This window comes from Galleria mellonella, unplaced genomic scaffold, assembly GCF_026898425.1.
Source record: "Galleria mellonella isolate WM207_F2 unplaced genomic scaffold, CSIRO_AGI_GalMel_v1 utg173, whole genome shotgun sequence".
Taxonomy (NCBI): Eukaryota; Metazoa; Arthropoda; class Insecta; order Lepidoptera; family Pyralidae; genus Galleria; species Galleria mellonella.
In genome coordinates, this window is record NW_026442016.1 from 1,410,375 (window position 1) to 1,434,543 (window position 24,169).

General features: G+C 33.2%; 1 protein-coding gene across 1 annotated transcript in view; it reads right to left on the reverse strand.

The window, feature by feature from the left end:
• LOC113515382 (uncharacterized) overlaps positions 1 to 24,169 on the reverse strand; it is a 194,692-nt gene that overhangs the window by 18,265 nt on the left and 152,258 nt on the right. The window contains exons 3-5 of the mRNA XM_026899567.3: positions 9,014 to 9,135; positions 468 to 1,277; positions 242 to 382 (exon numbers count right to left, since the gene is read on the reverse strand). Of these exons, the coding sequence (XP_026755368.2) occupies positions 242 to 382; positions 468 to 1,277; positions 9,014 to 9,135 (1,073 nt within the window). The remainder of the gene's footprint in view (positions 1 to 241; positions 383 to 467; positions 1,278 to 9,013; positions 9,136 to 24,169) is intronic.

A 24,169-nucleotide genomic window follows, 5' to 3' on the forward strand; every position in this document is an offset into this window, starting at 1 on the left:
GGCATCAGGAGTCCGGTATGTATACTTGTGACTGCGTGTTACATAAATGGATGAAACGAAACTTTTTTTGGACCATTTTGTTGTCCATTTGTCTATATCCGTCAAGATATTTGCATTTTTTTCACAATAGCAGGATCAAGAAGGTTTTTCATTAAACTTTTATCAGTTTGTTACCTTTAGACATTGGTTCTACTAGATTTATGTATGTATGTAATGAAATATTACTATTATTATTACTTACCTGAAAAAAGTTCCAAATATTTTTCTACACCGTAATTGTTAGGAAACCGATAAGCAGGATCTTTTAATGCATCTAACGTATGCACTTTTATTCTTTTGATCATAAAAGTTATATTATCTGGTTTTCCATCTTGATTGAAATCTGAAAAAAGTATTAAATTAAATTTTAACTAAAAATCACTGCTAAAAACTACTCATATTTTAAATGAAAACGTGTGAATACTTACCTGTTACTTTGTAAATTGCATTAACTTTTTGTACATGACGAGTCATAACTTCTATGCAAGCTTCTTCTGAACCGTATCGCTGAAAGAACATATGATCAGCTTGTAAATAAACAAGACAAGTGGTCTTTCTCGGATCCACTGTAGCTCTTTTGTTAACATGGCGTCCGTCATCAGTGCCATTAGCTGATAGCACCGTATACCCGACTGGTTCCTTCTTAACTATATCTTTACTAACTGTTACAACACCTGCTTTCGTTTTTATCACTTCTACGTGCGTCTTTGGCTTCGGTCTAGATTCTTCAGAATCGAGTCGGACTTTAGTTATGAGGTTACTTTTATCAATTTTGGTTTTCGGTTTCCTAGTGCTGAACTTATCGAACGGATCGCTATTACTTGTGTACGGAAAATCTAAATCTAAAGGTAATTCGGGATTCTTCTTTGGCTCGTCGTCTTGCATTTCGTCTTCGGGGAGCCATCGTTTTTTGCGTCTGTTTATTTCGCTACGTAAATCTTCTGTATAATTGTTTAAAGTTAGATCTTCTGGATTTCGATGGTCGGTGAAATTAAATAATTCGCCCTTGTGGCCCATCGTTCTTTTGATGTGGAGGAGATGTGAGGCGCAAGGAGTCGCATCGCTGTTTTGCGGGGTATCTACGTCAGATCTCCGGTAGATGACGCTGTGCATAGAAGGGTGATCTACGTTGTAACGCGACAAAGGTTCGATGTAATATTCTTCAGTCGGTGTCCAAATTGTGCCATCGAAGAGACCATCAGATGTAATGACGCCGTACACGTGAGATGAGTCGTCATCTAAAATAAAAAAAAAAACAAATAGGTAAATAATAAAGTTCCTGACAGTTACTTTGCTTATTAGTGAAAATTGAAATAAGGATACTCTGTGGTATAAGAAACTTTGCAAGAAGTAACTGAGAAAACGCCAGTAATATAAACGTCAAAAGTTCCTAAACTGACTCGATCGAGAATTCTGAACTTTATTTCCTGGAAAAAGCCAAAATTATCACTGTACTACGCAGTTCGACCATAAAATAAGCGTTATAAATTCATTTGAACACAAAGCTACCTTACATTCAGATCCCTCTGAATTACAAACAAAGTTGGCATGCAGTAATAAATGGTCCGCAATATTTTATGTAAACTAATTCAAGGTGCAAAGAGCTCTCCGACTGTGAATTAAAATCACAACTTGCAGTCGAAGGCGGGGAAAACCGCTCATAAATAACGGTAATTACCTAACCCTCCACCTTTCTTTTCATTAATTTTGTGATAAAAAGAAAAAATCGCCTGTGTAAAACACGGAATTAATGAAAGGTACGAAGAGAAATAAATTTAAAGAGGTTTGATGTCTCCGTATACTTTGACTGCAAAAACGGGCAGGTAACATCAAAGTCTTTCCTCCAAACGCTTGGTTGAATCAACATTAAGCAAATGATTTCGGTAATGGCCATGTGCAATTTAACGGAATCTACATCTGCCATTATTATTTAGAAGGACTTTTAGAAAGCAGATAAAATTTAAACGATTTTTAAGGTTTCTTCTGAAAGGCAAAAAAACTTGATAGAAGACATTTTGATCATGAACCTATTAAAATTAAGATAGAAGCTGCCTAACTTTCGGTGTTATTATTAGTAAACAAAGCCTAAAGAAGTGTACCTACTCCATTAAACTTTTGAAGTAATTTCATCAAAATTCACTTTGTCACCGTCGTTCCAGATGGGTCTCGGCACATAAATCCGTTTCATTAACTTAGTCGCAGAATGTACAACTTTCTTGGGCTCATGTTTAATTGCTTGTCTCATCGTTGTAGAAAATAAGCGAATTGTTCACATAGTGATTATTTTCGATATAAGTTTTCACGAAAATTTTAAAGTATAAGTTTTTGTAGTTAGATAATTCATTTCATTTAATGTCCTAGCTCGTACTTTACAGTTTTATCTTTTTATTACTACATTTCATTTCTTTTATTGTTGATAATACCCATTATTAGTAAGGTACTAGTATTATAAATGTAAAAGTGAGTTTTATTTGTTTGTTACTTCTTAGAGTTTTAACGGATCAAACAACGGTCACGAAATGTGGTATACATGTACTACATGGCAAGGAAAAGAACATACAACTACTTTTTATCCCAGTCAACAAACATATCCTGGTTACAGGGATGAAGTTTTTAGTAAAGGTTACTAATAAATAAATCTTTGCGTAATTTATAATTACAAGTACAAAAACATATTTCAATCTTAGAACGAAAACCTCTTAGAGTTCATTCCTTTTCATACCCTTCTGACTGGATATTTCGTTTCAGAATCTATATTGTATTGAATTTCTAAACCATCTGAGTTCTAACTGTAATGTTTAATTAACCAAATGCCTTCGAGTCTAGCTACTGAGTGTATTAATTTGATTTCCACCAAACATAGCTAAAATTTATCGCTAAACCCAAGGCGGGTTTATTATTAGTTTATTTTAATTACTTTTATAGTATACTGCTCGAGGGAATATTATTATGGAGTAAAACAGTAGATTTGTATTACAAAAAGGTGTGATTTATTCTATAAGAAGTTGTGAATTACTAAGAGAGAAATTTAAAAAAGCAAATATTCTCACCGTAGCTTCACAATACATATACGCAAACATTTTGTATATACGCAGGCATCTTCAACTATTTAAAAAAAAAAACAGCGATATCAATAATATTACTACTAGATACAAATGGGAATGGGCATTAAATGTCATAGTAAGATATCGAAAGATATTTTGGAACTACCGTTTAAAACTGTTATTAAAAAATACTTATTTTAACAAGACCACACACATTACGTACTAAACAATTACTTGAATGACAAATGCGCATGGTGTTAGTTCATCCTGCACGGGATTTTTAATAACCATGTAATTTTAGACATAGTACATTTCAATTAGTAGACATATTGTTTGGCCGTGTGGTCCCGGCATAGAATAGGCCACTCCTTTCCCGTGGTAAGAGGTAACTAAGGGAAGACAAAGGATCGGCAGCAGCGTCCCTCTTAAAATATCTTCAAAGTTTAACTGCGGTTTCCAATCAGCCTGCCATGCTTGGCAGCTACTGCCAAAACCTCCTCAAGGGGCTTATGTTCAGTAGTGGACAATTAAAGCCTGATATGATGAACAAAGATTTAAAAGAGTAACTGTTAAGTTTCTTAAGGATTCTCAGCAAATAACAAATTTCCGACCCCTACAGTAGACAAATCTATTTAAACAGATGATTTAAATTTAAATAAAAACAACATTTAATTTGATCCCTCTATTTGAGACCTAAGATATTGAAAATTAATACTGTGGTAATAGGTAATAAAAATAAATTATTACTATATTAATAAATATTGAAAGTTTATACATAAATTCACAAAATTTTCATACACATATGAATATGTAACTTTGAAAATCGTTTTCGTTAGTTGCCTACGTCACAGAAGTAACTTGCACCTAGTTTTTTTTTTTTTTTTTTTTATACGACTTAGAATGGCAAACAAGCTGACGGCCCACCTGATGGAAAGTGGTAACCGTCGCCTATAGACATGAGCAGTACCATGGACATAACAGAGTATACTGTTTCGCCCATGATACCCCCATGCGTTGCCATTCCTGAGGACTCAGGTTTTATTCCTCTGTACCTAGTTAAAAAATAAATACAATAATACGAAAAGTTCACAAAATGCCAGTCATCAGAAAACATTTTGCCATTGTGAGAAGAGGTTTGTTTTCAATAACACTGTGCCAAGTAAAGTGAGGTTGTAATTAAGAAACAAAAGCTTTAGAGCCGCGGGAATCGGGTGATACAGGCAAAACAAAGCAGTTAACTGAACTATTACACAATAACTGCTTACAATCTGTTGAAGGTATCTCGTTATGGAATGTCACGCGTTAAGGATAATCAGCTCTTTAAGTCGACACAGTTATGTAAATCTATTGTTTATGTGTATTCTTGTACTATCCGCTACTGGAATTTTTTTAGGTTTCAACGTTGTTAGGAAGTAAAACCTAAAATGACTTCATCACTGCAATATTTACTTATTCAAACTTAAACAATACAATATCACCTCGTTTATCGAACAACTTGTCATTTTATTATATTTTCTTTTTCTTAACTTTTATATGTGATAATAGGTAGTAGGATAGTAGGATATAGTTTATATTGTAAAGATGGCTTGGTATAATGTAGTCCTTTTCTTGCAATGGTTTGTTTACCTTTGTCTGTCTGACTGTACACTTCTTGCGTTAATCATCCAATTCATATTGACGAAAATTGTTTAAAGTACAGTTTAAATGTACATATAAAATAACTTCTGTAAATTCAAATCGTTTAGATATTTTCGAAGTACATGAATTGGAACAGCTTCAGTCAACTTTTCGTTGCTCAACAACGATATTTTTATCAATAATATTATTATATCGATAAAAATAATATTAATATAAAGGAGAGTAAGCTTTTATTATTAACGTTATTAAAAATAAACCAAGTATCAATGACCCGTAAAAAAGGTTTGTACAGGAAATAAAGTTATTTATTAGTTTTTGTTTACGAACATCGAAAATCCATTGCCAAGAAAATGCTCATTCAGGTTAACGGGAGCGGGAACGCTGGGAGTTATTATCAAGAAAGCAATTATAGGGTTGACTCTTACTTATAATTAAAAGAAAACCAGCACAAAGGCGTAAGCCGTTTAAAGAAAACAATTTAATTTCTGTAGCCCGCCGGACAATTAACGGAATGGCTGCAACAAAGAGGATCGTGAAAACTGGTCTGATGATGATAATTTGTAAAATAAATTTCTGAAATCACTTTGATAAACTAAAGCCTTACCCAGCTTAGATAGCATCGGTTAGGGACGGTACGGGCATAATATTAATATTAAAAAATCCCATGTCATGATGTTTATTCGCGCTAATCTCCAAAACCGCTCAACCGATAAGAAAAAGTGGACACGATAGGTGGAGATAGAGAGGAAAACAACGTTTTCCGGGTCAGCTAGTTATAATAATAATAATAAATAAATTACTGTGCATAACATAATTATAAACATTTATACACCTATTTATGGCACAGAAAAGCCTCTGGGCTCAGTTATATACTACAACAACTACGATCAAGTATGAGTAAAAGCTGTGTACTATGTTTGGATTTCAACATATTCCTCGCTGCCATAATAAAAAAGTTTGTTATGCATTTTTGAACATAGTTTTTGATTTATTTTCCACATTTGGTTTGTTTTTTTTCAGACTTCTCCCTGGTGTTCAGTCTTCCTCTGATGAAAAAATCGTAAAATATGAATGTTCCATAGCAAACTGGATGTTGTAACTTATACAAATTGTAATCTGACTCCAAATTCAGTTTAACGAAGATTAGAAGATTTATCATATTAGAATTAATATGATTGTGTAGCGAAATATTGTCTTTGTGAACATACACAGTGAATGAAATTATAAATGTGGCGGGTACGAAAGTAGACGACGGGAGATAACATTGCGTTAGTCCTTCTAGCGATTAGGAAATAAACAGTAATTGTTTACATATTACCATTTTTTACAATTAACTATCGTTTTCGAACTTTTCGCGCTGTTTTCCCAGTATTTGCTCTCATAGAATATGCATGCATGCAGAATATGCCGGCATAGAATATGCCACCCCTTCCTTTCCCGTAGATGTTGTAAGAGGCGACTAAGGGAGTACAAGGGATTGTCAGCAGCGTCCCTTTTAAAACATCTCTAAAGCTTAACTGCGGTTGCCAATCGCCTGCCAAGCGTGGCAACTACTAGCAAAACCCCCCAAAGGAGAGTTATATTCAGCAGCAGACAATTAAAGATTGATATAATAATATAACATAAAAGTAGTCCGTTTCATTCGTTTTTATAGTCACCTATAAGATGTAGCATATCCACGCGTGTAAAGTAACGAGCGAAAGCTAGTCACGAATAACATACGGATTCCGCGCGGATCAAGTCATGTTATAAAGTGCCTATCAAGTTTACAAATGTGTTAATAAAAATAAATAAGGGTGACGTCCCAAATGTTTCCTTGTGCAGTTTCTCTTTCCATGTTTGACACACTGATCGGACATTTGATGGTGTACTTGAAAGAACGAGCTCCTCTTAGGCAGAGTTTTACAGAGTAACCGATGTTACTCGTTGATGCGATCTAACGCTGTAGATATTCTAAGTAGTGATTCCGAGGGTCGGCACTTAGTAGACCTTTTACCCTTATACATTTTAAACGGAAGCTGGGAGATATGGCTATGGCGGTCCTTTCTTCAGGCCGCTTAATATAAACGTTATAGAAAAGCGAACTAAAATATATCTACAGATAAGATATATGTATATTTACTTGGATACTATGGAAAACTATTATAGTATATTGTAAAAGTCAAAAGATTTTTTAATCACTACATTACTAATTTTAATATCATTTCGTTTAATTAAAACAGTAGATATCTATCTATAAACGAATTAATATTTAAAATTAATAAAATGTTTTAATTTTTTTTAACCTGATATTACTTTTAATTTTTTTTATGCAACTTAGAATGGCAAATAAGCTGGCAACAAACAAACAAGACAATGGGCCATTGCCAATCTGATGGAAAGTGTGTTTTAAATATGAGTGTACAATAAAGCTTGTACTAACAAATAAACGAAATACTATGTCACAAACATTATGTGAAGACTATGTCCCGCAGCTTTGTCAACTACATCTACTCAATACTTGATGAAAATTTTAATATCAAAGTTCATAAGTAAGTTTGCACGAAAGAATCAGCTAATGAGAATTTTATGATATCACCCATAGAAATGTCGGGAAGTGGCTTGAAAATAATGTCAGGGCGGCAGAAAATAGGAAGAGGATGGTTATATAGAGAAGCCGAATGTAACATTTGGACAGTGTTCACGTCATACACGAAGGAAGCGGCATGAATTGGCATAAACGAGCCGCACCGCACGTGACTCGCTTCGCGACAGTTCCTCGTTACAAAGCTGACACTTCACTTTACCTTTGAAACGATTCGGATACGTTTTTCGTCAGACCCTCAAGAACTTACATTTTTCGTGTATATTTGTTATATTAGTTTCGTAGGTCATGACGGGGAAAATTAAAAAAAGTAAATATACATTTATATTTCAAATTAGTATCATCTAGTTTAAATGGAATTATATTAATCGATCAAGCTATTTTATCGATTGGATATGATTATCTTCAACAGATATATCCAATGGATATTACTTATTAGGAGTGATAACGCGTTACTTATGGGACCATCCCGCTGTTATAATATTCTTAATGATTAATACCAACTGAGTACGGATTACTAAAACAAATTACTCTGCTCAAATAAACGTCAAATAAATCATGCCTATTCGAGGACGGTTGAACAGTTAACAAAGTACCTTTAGATTATGTAAAATTCCAGTTTGAACTAACTATTTTCCAGATACTGGTCTGTGCCCAGATATAAGACTGTTTCAGTTCTTATTCCATAGGCAGTTTTGTTCATACAATTTCTAAAGGACTTTATTAATATTAACTTGAACCTTTTTCATCGAACAGTTATAGGTTCTTTGAGCTATGTGGCTAACCCACTGCTACATCAGCTTTAAGGTCATTTTGGTTCTTTTGCGAATATGCTCATTTCTGATTCAACCATAGTTCAGAAAATGCATCTAGCATAGGCTTCTCCATAGTAATATTGTATATGAAGTTATAACTTCTACTGTGGTAGTTAGTAATACGATGTACTTGTATATCCAATTCAAACACATGAAATATTAATAGGTTTTTATACTAATAAAAAGATAAAGTTATCTATCATTCAAAGCAACTAAGCTGTTTCTGGCTATGAGCTTACGGTTGTTGAAGATTTGTTTGCCTTTTATCTTAACTTCTAGAATGTATAGCTGTTAATGAGAATGTGTGTCATGGTGTCATCGCATGCAGATATGTGAAAAGAAAATTAGAAACTAACAATTAAGTAAATTATGACATTACACCATGACTTTAGCTGAATGGCCGAGTTGCATAATCGACGTTTGAGCCGTAAAGCGATTATGTTGAAGTTTATTATTTTATTATACATTTGTATGTAACCTACTTGAGTATTACAAAATATATAAGAAGAGGGGTTTAATAAGGATATCTAGAAAAGTATAATATATTCTAATACTTAAAGAATTCATATGTTGGTTGCGAGCCTTCAGAAAAGTTGATGTCTCTAAACAGTATTTTATAAAAGATTCCTTTTATATTTTGGAGACATGGGCTTTCTGGCCAACTCGTATTTTTTGGGGGATCAGAAGTTGAAATCACAGCAGTTGAAAAATCCAAAGATAAGGTCGTACTTGCTAAAAAAAACCAATATGGTACTTGCTAAAAAATAAACGAAAAAACTAATTGATATATGAATACGAAAGCCAATATTATGTATTAATATGAATAGATCTTTGTGTCAAGAAAGTTAGTGGATGTCTAGATGAATTGAGTAATTGGGTATTAAGATGTTTACCTTCCAGCTTGCCCGAATAGACTTGCCCTGTGTTGTAGTCCACCTGGCCAGCGGATGAGTGGAATTGGACGCCATCCGCAAACACCGAACTCGGGTCTGGTCTCAGCACCAACTTGAAATCCCTTAAAAGAAAGCGGAAAATATATATTAATATATCTTAGAGAAATAGTCATAGGTAAAATTTAATTAATTTGAAAGGTATAACCGCTACACAGCGTAGATAAAGTTATTTTTTACCATTTGATTAGGTAATATATTTAGGGAATTCCTTAAACAGTAAAAGGTATTCCGAGAGAAAGACCGCGCATATGTAGAAAATTAGATGATTAATTATGAATTAAGTTAATTAATTTTATGAGTTGAGGTTTAATTAATAAAGGTCAATTATTACTTATTTAAATCTCTCAATTTTAACTAAATATTTTGAACTAATATTAATCAAATAATCAACCTTAGGAGTGATTTAATAAAACATTATTTTATCTGCACCATTTATATTTAGAACTACGAAAATATGTAGGTAGGTATATGAAGCTTTACAAATTGCTAATAAATGGGTGCACGGCTGGTGAGATTCGCTAAAAATAACCGGCGTGAGCACTTGAGCATAATGTAGATCCTTCAAGCGAAGTTGCCTAACTAAATACATTAAAAGTCACGTGGTGGCTATATATTAGCGTTACACCTCTGATTTATTAGCCATTACGTCGCCGAACCGCATTTTAATACTTCCTTTTTGGTAGCACATACTTTGGACAGCATGGTAGTTTAGTTATATTTTACACTAGCTGTTTCTTACACGGCTACATCCAAATACATAAATATATAAAATATAGTGTATGTTAAGAAGAATATAAACTACCAGTACCAAAATAACCTACCAAATTTCATGCAAATACATTCAACCGTTTAAGAGTAATTGAGTAACAAATATTCAGAAGCCTTTACAAACTTTCGCATTATTATACATGTATTACTAGTTAGGCTGTGTCCCAGCATAGAATAGGCCACCTCTTTCTATCCCGTGGGTGTCGTCAGAGCCGACTAAGGGATGGGCAGCATCCTTCCTTTTAAAACATCTCTAAAGCCTGACTGCGCTTACCCATCCACCTGCCAAGCGTGGCAACTACTAGCAAAACCCCCCAAGGGGAGGTTTATATTCAGCAGTGGATAGTTAAAGTCTGATATGGTGATGATGATTACTACTCGTAATACGATACTATATAGAAGAGGGAAATTTAGAGATTTTGTTTTTGAATTGAAATCTTTATAACTCTCATCTTTTGTCTGCATACGTACACAATTCTTAATTTATGGTACGTTTTTATTTTTTTTTTTTGTTTTTTGACAGATCTTTAATCAATGTTGTGGCAGACAAGTATTATCCTTAATCAATGAATCTTTTCTATTATAGTAATTCCGTCGCCTATAGACATGAGCAGTACCATGGACATAACAGAGTATACTGTTTCACCCATGATACCCCCCATGCGTTGCATTCCTGAGGACTCAGGTGTTATTCCTCCGTACCCAGTAAATTCACGCCATATCCCACCCTTCAAACCGAAACACAGCCATGCAAACACAACTGCTTTACGGTTGAAACACGAATGGGACAGAGGTACCCAAGCATGATGGCCTATTCTATGCTGGAACCACACGGCAATCACTTTAGAAATACAACTGTGAATACCGTATACAATTGGATGCAGAAATTTTACGTAATGCCAAAACAAACATACAGATAGACAAACAGACAAAAAAAATCTAAAGTATTAAGACTCCTCGTATGAGTTTTTCTTAAACATCTCCTATGTATAGACATCGTCTGATTACAATTTTATTATTATTTTTTTATTTGATGCGTGAAAATTGTATGGTAACACCGCCTGCGCTAACGGGATACGCTGGCGGAGCACCAGTGAAGGGTGATAGATGAGAATGAAAACAGGCCAGTTAGCACATCATGATGAATTCATTAGGAATTAATCATGATAGTTTCCAGAGGGATCCGCGAGCAGGTCGCCCTGGTTGGGTATATTGCTAGTAATGGGATTCTCAGTCTCCATTACTAACAATACCTTTCCCCCCAATTTTTATTATATTAGTAAGAAGTAAGATTAGTATACTCGTAACTAGAAGTCAAGACTATATAATCAAGTAATTTGAAATGTTCCAATAATACACAAGTTTGTAACTCTATAACGTTCACAATTCTCCAAGATTGCACGTCAAACGCGACACTAACGAGCGGTGTATAATGATGTTACGTAGACAGATAGCCGAATGTGACTCCTGTTTGCTGATCCAACTTCGTTATAGGAAAACTTAGGTTAGTTCCCCGATTCCATTCAGTCGAACGACTTGAATTCACTACGTAAGGTAACTTTGTTTATGAGCAGGTACATTTAATGATCAGTCTCGTATTGACAGATGGAACTGTTAAATGTAATTATATTTTAACTAGATTTTGTCAGTGACTTCGCTCGCGTGTGGTGTTCAATTTCTCGCGGATTTTGTTTTGAACCATTAGCCTAAATCGAAAATTTCACGTGATTAATTATGATACTGAGAAAATGTTATACAAATTTTAAGCCCCTACTTTACCTTAAGGGTTGAATTTCCAAAATTTATTTTTTATTTTTCATCTACGCTATATAACAAATCCATCTGCAAAATTTTGATCAGTCAGTTAGTCACTCTGCATTTTTTTATATATTATTATTTAACTCTTTATTGCACCATAAATAAAAATATACAATGACATGTGAATAATTCAAGTGAAATATAGTAACATAAATACAGATTGAAATATACACATAAAGGTACAAATTCTTACAGACCTTTGGTTAAAGGAGAACAGATAGAAATATATATAAAAGACGTAGAATCTAATGTATCACAACAACTTTCTTTTTCAGAATTTCGTATGTGGTAGTAAGACGACAAAACAATACACGCTCTGCAGGAGAAGGAAAACTCCAATTTCAACCTCACGCTAAATCCCTAGGCCTGCATGGAAACTGTAGGTGAATATCCTGTCTTTATGGGAGAGTGTCATTAATGGAAAGGAAAGAAATATTTAACATTATTATAACAAACTAAGCTAACTTTGTACTAACTACTGAGAAGAGAATATTGTTACTCCTTATACCTAAACGTAGTCTAAGATATAAACCTAATAGCCAGTCGACATGGATTAGATTTTTATTTCTTTTTTTTTTTTGCACTAGTGTACGTATTCCCTTTGTCGCCATTTACGACATCCAGGGAATAAAGGAATGGTGATAAGTTCTATTCTTACATTATAATTACAAATAGACAAATACAGCAGCAAAATGTTGTTAGTTAGGGATCTGAAAGTTCTATTGCTAGCAATATTGCCATTAAGTCGATCTCCACGCGGTCTCCTCTGGAAACTATCGTGGTTAATTTTTAAATTTATCACGATGGGCAAACAGACTTGCTTTCATCATCACCTGTCATCTCTCACTGGTGGGGCACCAATGGCAGCTTATACCGATAGCGCAAGCGGCACTACCATTCCATGACCACCTATTAAAAAGTAGACAAAGACAGTATTACTCTCATTTAGAAGAATACTCGTACAAGGCAAAGAAATAACCATGAAAACTGCCTCAATATATTTGACTTAGTTTACAGTGCCGACCTGTAAATGAACTTATATAAATTTACCTACCTTCATGCAACTAACAAGGAATACTTATTGCGCAACTAATATGAAGAGTGACTTGCATATGGCCAGTATTTTTTCATTACCGAGTGGGTGTAGGTGGAGCGCTCGCTGGGATTTCGTCAGATCAACTCACATTGTTTGCCGACCGGATTTCTAACGTGATTAACGAATTAATTACCTGAGTAATGCGGCTTGGTTCCCGCCAAATTAACTACGAATACCTTCCAAGTAACATTTAACTCGGGGTTCTATAAATATTAATAAGCGAAGTTTATAAGCTCTTATGTTTGGTACAGGGAGGCAGAGGTAACTAGAACTTAATAATTCGTTGCATAATATTACTGCCTATTAAATATATAGAATTTCATAGAGCTGTTCCTGCCTTTGTCGTATTAATATTTAATAAACATCTTTTATGAAGTATTTTGCTCTGCATAATAAATGGTATTAATAAAAGAACAATTAAATACTATACTCTAGTAAGCAATATTACGTAAGAATTGTAAATTTGTTTTTCATAAATTGAGCATTAACATAAATATCGTTTCGTACTTCGACAGAAAAGGGACAATGATTAATCAACTCACTAAATCAAAACAAAATGACTGTTGAAATTGCGTTGAACTTTATCACGAAGTCGTTCCACATCTGAGCTCGTCCATCCTTATTTGCGAGCGTAGATCAAAACTGAAAACTCTGTAAGAAGTTATTAGCGAACGCAATTTCCAAAAGCCATTATTCATTTCTGGCTACAAACAACTTGATCCTACGATGCCTGCTTTGGGGTCATACAGATAAATTGCTGAAGTACTACGCGCCAGCTGGCTTTCATATTTTTTTTTTAAATATTTTTATCATAAAGGTGACAAAGAAGCAGAAGGTGGGTCTGATGGTAAGTGGTTGCTATTGTTTATAGTTTGAAACATCAAAGCTTATAATCTTTATTCATGCATATAACTTTGTACTCTTCCTTTCTCTCGGAGTAAAATTATACATAATGTAGGTACTTATTATAACTTCATAAGACTGCTAGGCTGCAGTTTACGTACTTAACATTTGCCATGAGATACAGTAGACAAACTGAAGTTCCAAGTGCGTTATACATTTGAGTTTGAGTTTGTAATATAGAATTGCAACTCAGCAATGTAATACGTACATATTATGTGTGATGAATTTCGAGGAACTACAAATTAGTAATGTTACATACACACCTTATATACTCTATTATATTAAATTCCATCCAAATATGCACATATTAAATATATTGTAAGTTTTATGGTTTCTTTGTCTATAATGAGAACGTGTCTCGTGTAATAATTTGGATGCTTTTTTTTAACATTCGCGATAATACAATTGAAAAAATTAATTATGCTTAAAATAAGGGTAGTATGTAACTAAAAATCAATAGTTTAATCCTAGAGCTGGCATTACAATGAGGGGAAAAGGGATTGTTAGTAATAGGGTCTAACAACCCCATTGCTAGCAATGTACTCTATCAGGTTGATTTCCACGCGGTTCCCTCGGTACGGTGTAAATAATCGTGGTTAATTCTTATAGAATTCTTCACTATGGGTTAAGTGACTTGTTTTCACTCTCACCTATCATGTCTCATTGGTGCCTCGCCAGCGTATACCGATAGCATAGGCGAGGTTACCATTCCATTCTCACCCATTACCAGAAAAACATTACAGTTATTTACCTAGTGCATTTTTGCATAAATGTGATGTAAATAAAAAATAAAGTAATATACATATACTCATACATGTTACGTGTAATATACTGTATACTTCCTATATACTTGTTATTGTACTTTTTTATGTGCATATATATGTGTGTACCTACTCATACGTAGCAGTATGTACGTACTCTAAATATGTTGAGTAGGTGTACGTAGATAGGTTTAAAAGAAAAAGTAATGATGTGTTAAAATAAATAGATGGATCCAAAGTTCTAGATTGATACGTGTACAAAGGTCAAGGTACGCCTTGTTAAATCCCCCAAGAGCATTTGGTGAAGACAACATTATGTGTAAGAAAACTTTAGGAAAGAAAAGTTTAATGGATGACGCAATAAATGTTCGCAATTGAATTTGTTGAATTTTATCAAACTCTGGGAAATCTGTCGCTGGCATAAATTCAGTTCCGTGTGATCGGTTATAACAAGTTGGACATTAACAATCAGGTATGAAATCATAAGTTCTAGAAATATAAATAAAAAAATAAGTTTCGGGGACCGGTGGCACAATAAGCAGATACGACTTTTAGCAAATGACAAAATACAATTAAATTTACGGGTAGTCAGCAAGTCAGTAATATCATCGAATTACTTATATTTCCATATTTTCCCGATACATCGATAGCATCAATTAACTTCGGAGTGCGCAATTTGCGTGCATAATTCGATTATATGCACTCTTTTATTTTCATTCTTTTATCTCTTTTACTGTGTATTATGTGTATGTTTTTTTTTATTGTAATTTGTGTGCTGTAAGTAATGTAAATAAATTATCTATCTATGTACCCATACAATAATAAAATATAAAATATAACGTTTAAAAGTATAATGTTTATTTAACAATAGTTGTCGCTCGAATTCACAATTGTAACAAATTTTTCCTTTTTTCCAAACATTTTTGTGTTTGTACACAAAAAAAAATAAGAATTAATCAAATATGTGCAGCCATTCTAAAGCGATGCTTATACAAACACTGCAATTGATTGAATGAACGAATGAATGATTTTTATTTTCGTACATAGATTTGGAAATTATTTTGTAACTACTTTAAATTGACGTCTCCACAATGTGGAGCAACCTATATAATTACCTATAGACGCGTGGCTATTTAAAATATGTGAAATATATGTAAACAACGTGAAAGTTTAATATAAACTGTCCTTACCTTACCAGTTATTTAACAGTACCTTACTGTTCATGTCTGTAGACAACGTTTACCACTTCTCATTAGATAGATCGTCAAGTTGTTTACCATTCCAAAATCCATAAAGTAAACCATGCCTGAACGACATGTCAGATCTCTTTTTATTGCTGGTAGCACAGATATTGTATGAGGTCAAAATATAATAATAACCAAATATTGTCTAATCTAAGAGTTTAATGATCATCATTAGTTGAGCCCTGAGTGTACTGATGGATGACCGCACTTTACGTCGTTTAACCTCGTAGATGGACATTAACCATTAGTATTTTGTATACCAGTACAAACGTAGTTAACTTGTTTTACTTTTACTATAATGGCATACTGGTGCGATATGACCGATAACATGTAATTGTCAGCACAATGACATATTCGCACGAACAATAAATATGCAGACAAAATTACTGGCAATTACTATGTTATTTTGTTTATACTAGTTAAGCTAAAATCATATCGAAATATATAATTGTATCATTCTATATTCAAAATTGTAACTATGTTTGTACATAGGCGATATTTAGGAAAAATTTTCTCAATCTCGATCTTCGACTATTGACTATTCAACTATTTTGTAAGAATTGTTAAAATTATTGTTGGTTTCTGTATCTATATATTTAGGTTTGGTAATAGAGAACTCTTTTAGAGTTAAGTTCGCGTTTGCTTACCTTTGTATATTATATATATATGACAAAGGTATGTATTATTAGCGTGTACAATAGTATATAAATAAATATGCTTGTTCCGGTATCACGTAAAAACTACTATGTCAAATTAGATGCGGTTTACAAATATGTTTTCCTGATGGACGCAGTTAAAATCTGATGTATGTTTTATTATCTATTTCCTTTGATATCTACTTTCATCAAATGATTCTTCTGGTTCAGCAACATGCATGTTTTGAAAGCGTTCTTATATGGTGTTTCACTATGGAAAGTAAGAGATTTTTAAAAATTGTATTTTTTTTTATACAACTTAGAATGGCAAACAAGCTGACGGCCCACCTGATGGGAAGTGGTAACCGTCGCCTATAGACATGAGCAGTACCATGGACATAACAGAGTATACTGTTTCGCCCATGAATGATGATACCCCCCATGCGTTGTCATTCCTGAGGACTCAGGTGTAACTATTACAATGGTGGCAAACAAGTACACAACCAGTTTGTTAAAAAGTTGTGAACTAATATTATTTTATCTTAGAGCCACCACGTAGATATTACCAATTCGAATCCTATTAAAAGGGGCTATATTAAAATTATATATTAAACTCGGCGAAAATCAAAAGTAGCTGGATTGAAATTTGAATAATCCACAAATAAAACGGGGCGTCGCCCTTCGTTATAAGAGTTGAAGCAAGTAAGCTTCCGAGGGGCTTCTCATTTCTACATTAAAATTTTAATCTTGCACAGGTCTTGAGTTCTCGAGATTAGGCGTCGGCCGATGTTTAGGACTGCATTGTTTGTTTGGATGATGGAGGTATACTTACAATTGGATTGTAAGGTTGTTCATAGCATGTAGATGTACACATATAGGATTTAGATATACAATTGTTATTGTTTTCCTATTTAATTATATACATTACATTGCCCTGTGGTACTGACATAGAATGGGTGTCGTACGAGGCGACTAAGGGAACTTAATAGCTGAGAAATGGGCAGCAGCAGCCTTCTTAAAACATCACCAAAGCGTAACTGAACTTGCCTACCTGCCTGCCAAATGTGGCAAAACCCCACTTATGGGGGAGGCCTATATTCAGCAGTGGGCAGTAACGTCTAATGTCATCTTCATTATCATCATCATCATTATCATCATCATCATCTATTACATATCATTTCTAATGCGCCCTATTAAGGCAGCACACACAGTTTACTAAAAGCATTAAAATATTAATATAAAAGAGTAATAAAATTAAGTACGTATGACGTCCTGTGATATGAAGTGATGAGGATTACTACCAACGTGACAAAATTATTATGAGTATAAAACAAGAATTATATAGGGTTCAACAGCGAATAACAATAAAAGAATAATCTAAATTTGTGTACAATTGGCGAAAATATCACGTAACATTTATACACAAAAAATGTCGAGATGTATAAAGTTGATTATTTGCCTTTTTTAATTCAATAACAAAATAAGTGTAAAAGTATAAATGAATGATCATTCATTCATTTATACTTCATTCAAGTATACTCCAGTATACTTTATTTGCATTATACAATATAGAAAATAAGCAAGGCAATTTACAAACACAGCGATACAATTGTATAAGTACAGTAAGGCGGTGTTATTGCCGAGAGCAATCTTTTCAAGACAACCTTAAGGTAATGGACTAATTGTTGTACAAGTAGGTATGATAGTACTGTATAATTAAGAAAGTAATTTTATCATATATATATATATATATATATATATATATCCATATATGAACAAAATCTTGTATTTAACCCCAAAAAGACACAATACCGCAAAAAAGATATCTCCTCACTTTCAGGGCACTTCCCTTGATAAAAAGTCGAGTCTAGGAATTCTGGGCGTTGATATATCTTGCGACGTCCAGTTTTGCGGTCATCTGGAGGAGAAGGCTAAGATAGCTTCCAAGAAGTTAGGAGTGCTCAATAGGGTGAGACGATATTTCATGCCAGAACACCGCCTGAAATTATATAAAGCCCAAGTCAGGCCGCATATGGAATACTGTTCTCACCTGTGGGCAGGAGCGCCACATACCAACTCCTTCCGTTAGACCGCATTCAAAGTCGGGCGGCTCGAATTATATAGTACGCCTTATCCGACTTGATCCACTGAAGCTGCGCAGAGATGTTGCATCTCTGTGCATCTTCTACCGAATTTATCATGGGGAGTGTTCTGAGGAATTGTACGGATTGATACCTGCTGCTGATTTTCACCACCGTACAACCCGCCACAAACTAAAGTTTCATCCCAATCATCTGGACGAGTGGCGGTCTTCCACCGTGCGTTTTTCAAGGCACTTTCTTCCACGCACAACCATTCTTTGGAATCAATATATATATATATATACAACATAACCTTCAAGAAAAGAGTACATTCCTTTTTAAAAGGCCGGCAGCACACCTGCAATGCCGCTGGTGTTGTGGGTGATCATATATATACCATATATATATATATATATATATATATAGTTATAGTTATATATACTTATATAATTATTAACCATACTATGTATATAATATAATCCTATATATATATAATCCTATGCATATATGTTAAATATGTACCTAATACTAGGACATGTATTACTAATTATATAGATACATAAATAATGTCAATTTTTGAAATGAAGAAATAATCAGAGAAAAGATAATCTTTCACTTGTCGTTTAAAAGCATCAATGGAAGTATTATCCCTACACAGTTTTCAATCGACTTCAAAGAGATATGTAAATTCGATTATATTTTTTTTTGTGTATGCTACATCATATTGTCACATACTCTAATCCGATATTCATTATTCCTTTTTAATTATGTTCACTCCTATATTGGTTCAGTATTAATTTTGTCAAAATTGAATAATACGCGAGACAAACTCTTAAATTAAATCTGAACAAGTTATCCTCGATATAATACAATGTACGATTTATTGTACAAGATATATGTCTATTAACGAGAATATCGAATCAAATAAATTGGATTTCCGATAGTTAACTAACATGATATGTGTAGTGGAAGACCTTTCTTATAGTACTACAATATAATCCATATGTTCGTAGTAGCGAGTAACAAAGTTATTATTATATACTCGTGTACATTAAAGAAAGCCTGTTTAGCAATACATATGGAGGTTTGTTATGTTCGTAATCCTTACTAATGTTAGAAATATGAAAGGAAGTTTGTTTGTACTTCTTCGTTTCATAATGATTCAATAAATCGTCCGGAAATTTACCACACTGTTTAGACTGTTTCTGATCACTCAGACGAAGTCACCAGTAAAAACTAGTCTATATTTATAAATGTGAAAGTAAGTGATTTTTTTATGCAACTTAGAATGGCAAACAAGCTGACAGATTACCTGATGGAAAGTGGTAACCGTCGCCTATAGACATGAGCAGTACCATGGACATAACAGAGTATATTGTTTCGCCCATGATACTCCCCACGCGTTGCCATTCCTGAGGACTCAGGTGTTATTCTTCAGTACCGTATAAATTCACTGCCATATCCCACCCTTCAAACCGAAATACAGCCATGCAAACATAACAGCTTCACGATAGAAACATGAATGGGAGAGAAGTGCTCAATCAAACGACTTTTGTACAAAGTCTCCTTCTCTCAAGTCAAGTCTCCCACTGGTTATTATTTGTTTAATATCTCTTGGCACTTTAACGATTCAACTAATTGTCTTGAAATTTGGTATATATAAGAGTACACCAAGTGTCTGCGATGGAAGAGGGCATATGCTAACAATGCATCAAAGTCACGCAAATAAAGTCGCGGGTAAAACCCCGTTTATTAATATTACTCGGAGTGAATCACACTAATCTCTTTGATGTCAACTACGAGGCGTAATTTAAACATCTTGGTTTTGTCACTGTTTTTGTTTTACTCAAATACGGGTTCGTAGTATCATTAAAAATATATTCGTAAGATAAATAACTTGTAGTTACTTATATAAACAAATAGTGTGCTAACTCAGTTAATTAAATGCTAACTTCTGACTTTTGCTACAGCTTTGACAGTAAAAGAGCAGATTTCGGGTGTTTTTTAAATTTCTTTTTGTTTTAATATATTGTGAAAAAAGTCGTGTAATAAAACTAGTAGTAAATAAATTATAAGAATGGACATATTACTCGTAGTTGTTAAGTTGATATAGTTGATCATAAACAAGTTATAAAACTTATTGTGTTATTGTGAGCACTCAGTGCCCTTCGGTAGAACGCCGCGTCGCAGAATAAAGGTTAGAAACGAATAAAAATAGACATGTAATTGAAATTAAATTAATATATAAAATAAGCTACAGTATAAAATTAATTCTGTTGTGAAATACGATCAATTTTTCACCGTACGTACAAATAACAGTAAATAACCGAACAGTGGTTCTACGTCGTAGGCAACTGCTACGAGTTCGGCGTGCGCCTGTAGCTCACTATATATCACGTTATTTATAACCACTTATCGGAAATTTTAATTGAATTTTCAAGTTTTATGGCATCAATATCATATTGCATGATACATTATAATTAAGAATTTATGTTAAAATTATTATTTATGCTGTATTTCAAATAAGCATTCAATAAATTCAATTAAAGCGAGTTGCCGCTACGATCCAATATTTCGCTATGAAAACAAAAATATTTGATTGTAGTTTTTATAAAGAAGAAAAAAGAAACTTAATAAGCGTCTACTAAAAGAAGGAATTATTTAATTTACTGCTATTTTTTTTTTTTTTTGTGTATGTCACGTGATACCTTTGTTAGTTTTGAATCTATTTTGATAATTCCTTTAGCAATCGATTGTGTCCCTTATTAATTTTAAATTACTTATTATATTATTGGTGAAATCTTAAATTGTTCAGTATATAATCGAAATAAATCAACTGAATCTGATGTAACAGCTGTGGTAATTGATAGGCAAACTGGCAGAAGTTGAGAACCAGTTACACATTAATATACAGTCCAAATTAACTTGTACGAGACACGTTTACGAACAAAACCGTTGGGCAGGACAATCAGCAGTTTGGATCTTGTTGTTTTATTCAATTACAAGTGGGAATTACTTCGTGATTGACTTTAATTACTTACTAAAACAGTACGGCTACCAAAAGAAAAGTGAACATTTTCTGGAAGTGTGTGTGTTCAACCATTGACGTAACGAGCTGTTACACACACACACACACTGTACACATCACTTTTAAACTTTTTATATTTGTATAACTATTGGCAATTATACAGCGTTATGGCCCTTTGTAATAATACTTCGATTTATAAAAGACGACATGTCACAAAATCGAATCTAATCGACAATAAAATCTTTGAATGAATGAGTATACTTTATTCGCATTATACAATATAGGGAATAAGCAAGACGATTAATAAACATAGCGATATAGTTGTATAAGTACAGTAAGGCGGTCTTATTGCTGGGAGCAATTTTATCAAGACAACCTTAGGGCAACGGACTAATTGTTGTACAAGTAGGTATGATCATATTGTATAATTAAACAAGTTTGGAATAACAGCGTATACCTTTGTTTTATTTTTAAATGTTCTTATTAGTCTGATTAAGGTTATTAAGGAAAAAAAAAACGAGAAAATTGCCTATAAAGTCGAAAAGCATATTATAATTTTTATATAAGCTTTCTATTATAAATGATGATAGATGCAATATATTTGGGTATTATTTTTTTGTTTTATCATGACGTCGAAGCTCAGAAAAGCGATCGCATACTCTTCTATGACATGTACAAAGTGCTTCAAAAGGGATTTTATTGGTTGATCCCATTGAAATACGAGTTTTTCCTTATACTTACTATGTTTACATATTTTCAATAGCTTTTCACAAATTCATGAAACGATCACAAATTTATTGACATTTATGGCCATTTTGAATAAACGAGCAAATCTTGGTAAAATTCGTAGAGCTCAGTAGCTCAAGGGCGAAATTTCATATTATAATTTAAATGTTTGTAAAGTTTTAGTATATTTATTACACAAGTACTCCTATATTAAAGTAGTAGTATAAAAGAAATAAGATTTTTTCATTGTGTAACTAGAATATTTGATAAGGTTCTATTTTTATTACAAGTCCGTATTCTACTAGACATGTTCGTCATATACTTTCTTAACTATGAAATGAGCCATCATCATCATCATCATCATCTCAGCCATCATCTGTCCACTGCTCAACGTATGTCTCCCTAATAGACTGCCACAAGAAACGATCCTGAGTCACCTGCATCCATTAACTCTCTGCAATGCATTTGAGGTTATCACTCCATATAGTAGGGGGTCGTTTTACACTGAGTTTGCCCGTACGGGGTTGTCACTCAAGAATCTTTCTTCCCATCAACATAGAAATCAATGTTGACTTATAATTTAGTTATTTCAGATGACAAGAAATATATTTTACACAAGTATACAATAAAAGAATTATGCGCCATGTGTAACACAGAATTGAATAATAATAATTGGTAAACAAAGTAAAACGGTTATTTATTGTAATTGAAAACTATATTAAGTACATTATTGTTTATTTGTTAACAATCATGGTTTTTTTATGCAACTTAGAATGGCAAACAAGCTGACGGCCCACCTGACAGAAAGTGGTAACCGTCGCCCATAGACATGAGTAGCACCATGAACATAATAGAGTATACAGTTTCGCCCATGATACCCCTCATTTCTTAGTCTCCTTTCCTTAAAACAATTTGGTTTTGTAAATGATTGAACATTATTTATAAATAGATAGGAGCTTTAATACTATGTAATAATTGCTAGGAGACGTAATAAAGATACGATAAAAAAATAAAAAAAAAATACAAATCGAGGTTCACGAGTCCCGCCCGACCCATTTGCGACATCTTTAATTTGAACAAGACGTCACAGTTTGAAACGTTATCAGAACGAAAATTAATAACGTTACTATAGAATCGGCAGCCAGGACCAGTCTTATAATAATTATTCAATTCAAAACTGTTGATGAAAAGTGAAATTTTGGGTTCCCTTTGGGCATAATAATGGATCCCAGTAATCAATCATGCTACCCTCTACATAATTAACTACTTATAACAGTATTATTTTATCAGCCCACCAAGATGGTAATTAAGTTAATGGATGTTTTAACCAGTTGCAGTATTACATGATAAAATAAACAAAGGTTTGTTAATTTTTTTTTATTCGTATTTTCTTATTCAAACAGTTTTTAGGAATTCCAAATTTAAAATATTTTTATAATAAATCAATAATTTGTTTAGGGATGTCCATTAAAGCATAAGCCTAGTCCTAATCTAGCATGTGGAGAGACGAGATTTCTAATAATACGATCTCGCGGTTTAACTAACCAATGTATACCGTTATTGCTGAACAGGTTACCATTCCATTTTCTAATTAAAAAAAAAAAAAACAATATGATGTCATAATCAATCAACATAATATGAATAAAATTTAAAACATACATTTAGTATTTCATTAATTTTAGCTTTCAATAATAATAATAAAAAACAATATAAGTATAAAAATACAAAACCTCTATGACATATATGATATAGTTCCGCATCTTTCTAAATTTGATAAATTAAGTGTTGTATTTTTTACCTAGTTACAGGTACGTATTTGGGTACGTTGTTTTATATGTTACAGTGTTTTATAACACATTTACGAGAAAATTATTTACGGCCATTACGCTACTCGTGCGAGGGTGGCACTCTCTGATGGAAAAAAATATAAGGCTATATTTCAATGTATAAATTTATAATTATCGATAGAATATTCATAAAGTTAGCATTGTGCAAACATATAATGTGTAACACTCCATTGAGTGCAGGCAGCAATC